General features: G+C 50.1%; 1 protein-coding gene across 1 annotated transcript in view; it reads right to left on the minus strand.

Annotated features, from left to right (window-relative positions):
• The window catches only part of T265_11182 (hypothetical protein), a gene marked incomplete at both ends in the record, with an annotated part of 15,805 nt that overhangs the window by 11,907 nt on the left and 1,180 nt on the right, over positions 1–2,718 (minus strand). The window contains one exon of the mRNA XM_009177774.1: positions 1,355–1,707. Within this exon, the coding sequence (XP_009176038.1) occupies positions 1,355–1,707 (353 nt within the window). The remainder of the gene's footprint in view (positions 1–1,354; positions 1,708–2,718) is intronic.

Raw genomic sequence — 2,718 nt, forward strand, 5'->3', positions numbered from 1 at the left:
TGACCCTCGTCGTACACAACATGGCGCTGCTTAAGAATTTGTCTCAAGGTGAAGGTATGGTCGACGCATCCTCGACCAGGGCGAAATCCAGCTTGATTCTCACGTATGTCTCTCCCGATCACTCATCAAGCGGCGCAAAATAATGCCAAAGAGCACCTTAGATGCGACGGATACCAGGCTGACACCAAGATGGTTTTCACATGACGATGTTGCTTCTTTTTTGAAAACTGGGATGACGGTCGAAAAGCTCCATTCGACTGGTATGCTGTTTTCGTTCCAAATCTTAGGCAGTATGGTTGTCAGATGGCTCATCAGGACCTCGCCACCTTCTTTGAAGACTGTCGGGTGTAGACTATCCAGACCAGGTTCCTTGTCGCGCTTCAGGATTGAAATCTCGCGCTGGATTTCGGTTACTGATGGTGGGTTAGTGTCAATGTTCCATTTATGCCCGCTTCGTTCTTCCAGCGGTTGTGTTGAAGGAGACCAGGTGAAGGGCTCACCCCACCGCTCGAGATGGCGATTGAGGAAGTGAATTGCTGTTAAGTCTTTTTGCATATTGTCACACCGAAACCTGCCTTCTTCTGACCCGTTGAGCAAATCAGTTGAAACATGGTGCGGCTGTTGCCTGCAGCGAAAGCGTCCTCTGCCATTCTTCAAGTCCCTGATTATTCGGTATTTGAGGGATCTGCGTGCGCTAGTTCCTGGCATGGCCTTTATGGCAGCAATAAGATCTGCCGATCTCGAAGATGTTCATTGAGTCGAGTCAGATGGGCTGAACAAACAGTTCTGAAAGCTGACAGCATTGTTTCTTTAACTCGCCTTCATTCATCCTCCAAGCAATCGTCATCCATATGAGTGTGCGTTTCCAGTAGCTTTCTAGCCAAATCAGCCCACTACTCTTCAGCTACTGAAACTTGTCGAAGTTGATGAACGGAGCTGCTCTCTTTCGTCACGCGTAGCGCCGGGGTAAAGCGAAGTTCTAAGCTGGCCCGCACGACGGCGTGATCAGAGTAGAGTTACACACCCCAGAAGGAACGATAATCCTTTCCTGAGGCTCTTCATCGGTAACGGATAGCTATATGGTCCAATTGAGTCCACGACTGCCTTGTGTTGGGGGGCCCCTAAGCAACTCAGTGAGAGCGTTTGTGTTGGAAGCCCGCGCTGGTCAGGAACTGATCTGCACACGACTGAAGAAGCCACTCTCTATTATTTGTACGCTCAGCATCGGTTTCAAATCGACCACCTAACTGTGCCTCTTCCAAACTTGAACATTGATAACACCCACCAGGATTATTATATCCGTCCTTCTTGCCGACCGAAGCAGCCGTGATATATCTTGATGAAAAAAACTCACCCTTCTCAGTCTCAGAACCGCTATCTTTTGGGGCGTATGCTGATACGACAAGCAAACATCAAATCGACCTGCGTTAATCTTAATTGAGCTAGACAACCGCACAGCGCAAAGGCGACCGTTTACTGGGATCCAGTCCAGTAGAGCGATTTCAGCCTTGGGGATGAGTGCAACTACCACACCGTAGATACCACGAGTTATTGCGTCACAATTACCGGATACCCGAAGATTGAAGTGTGGAACACCTGGGCTAGTCCTAAGCGGCTTGAGGAGCACGACCGAAGTGGGGTCTTGTATACGTGCTTCGGAGACACAACATACATCGAGAGGGAAAGTAAGGTTTAGGCAAGCGATGCCTGTTGTCCAATTTGACATAGAGTACGGACATTAAAGGCTTTTGAGGTCAGTGGGTGATTATTTTGGTTTATTTTCCTGGGCGATGGTTGAGACACAGAGCAGTTGCTTGGGGATGGGCAGCTGGGTAGATTGCACCGCAATGTACGACAGGTTGGGAGGGAATGAGGGGGAAGTCCGGTGGGCGAAGACCTGCAGGGGAAAATGATACTTCTCGGTTGTCCAGGTCGAGCGGGTTTAGTTGAGGTACCCCAACTTGAGCCTTCGACTCAAAAGTCTGGCCAACAAGGCAGTGAGGGGACGTAGGGTTTTGTTCAAGACCGTTCCCCTAGTCTGACTCAAGAGCATGGACCGCGAGACAGCGGTTGTTACGGTTTTCTTGAGCGACCTTTCCCGGAGCCAATGACTCAATTATCTGACCTACTTGGCTGTAAGGGGCCAGCCTGCCACGAGGGCGTAGGGAGTAGGGCATTACTGTCTCACCCCTGATGCGGCTGCACACAGCAGGTACCTTTTGAGCAGCACCGGACTCTTTGGTTTTAAAAGTATTTCGACCGTATTAAATAATGCGCCTGAGGTTCCGGTCAACCATTTGGCGATCGCAGTATGCCGTTTTGGGGGCCGACCTTTTCTAACTCGTCCTTCCCCGGAGGAAAGCAGCAACGCTGCTTCCATAACTATAGACATGGTGGTCGCCTGGGGGAAACGCCTTACCGCCTTCACACTCCTATCGCGGAGGACAGTACGACTTAACCTCCGGACCGCCTCGCAGCACAATTAATTGCACTACGCACTAGAAGAACAGCCTGCACTGTAGCTTGATACATACGCCCCTTGAGATTCAGGGATACATCACATTCAGAATTAATACCACTTCCCAGATACGCAAAACGCTCCACAAATGGTGTGTTAAGTAACTGCATGTCCAGAAGCATGACCTCACGCTTTGCGGGTGCGAAGTGTATACCAAGGGAAGGGATGACTTTGGTCAGTTCATCCAAAAACACCCACCT

Source organism: Opisthorchis viverrini (genome assembly GCF_000715545.1).
Source record: "Opisthorchis viverrini unplaced genomic scaffold opera_v5_455, whole genome shotgun sequence".
Lineage (NCBI taxonomy): Eukaryota > Metazoa > Platyhelminthes > Trematoda > Opisthorchiida > Opisthorchiidae > Opisthorchis > Opisthorchis viverrini.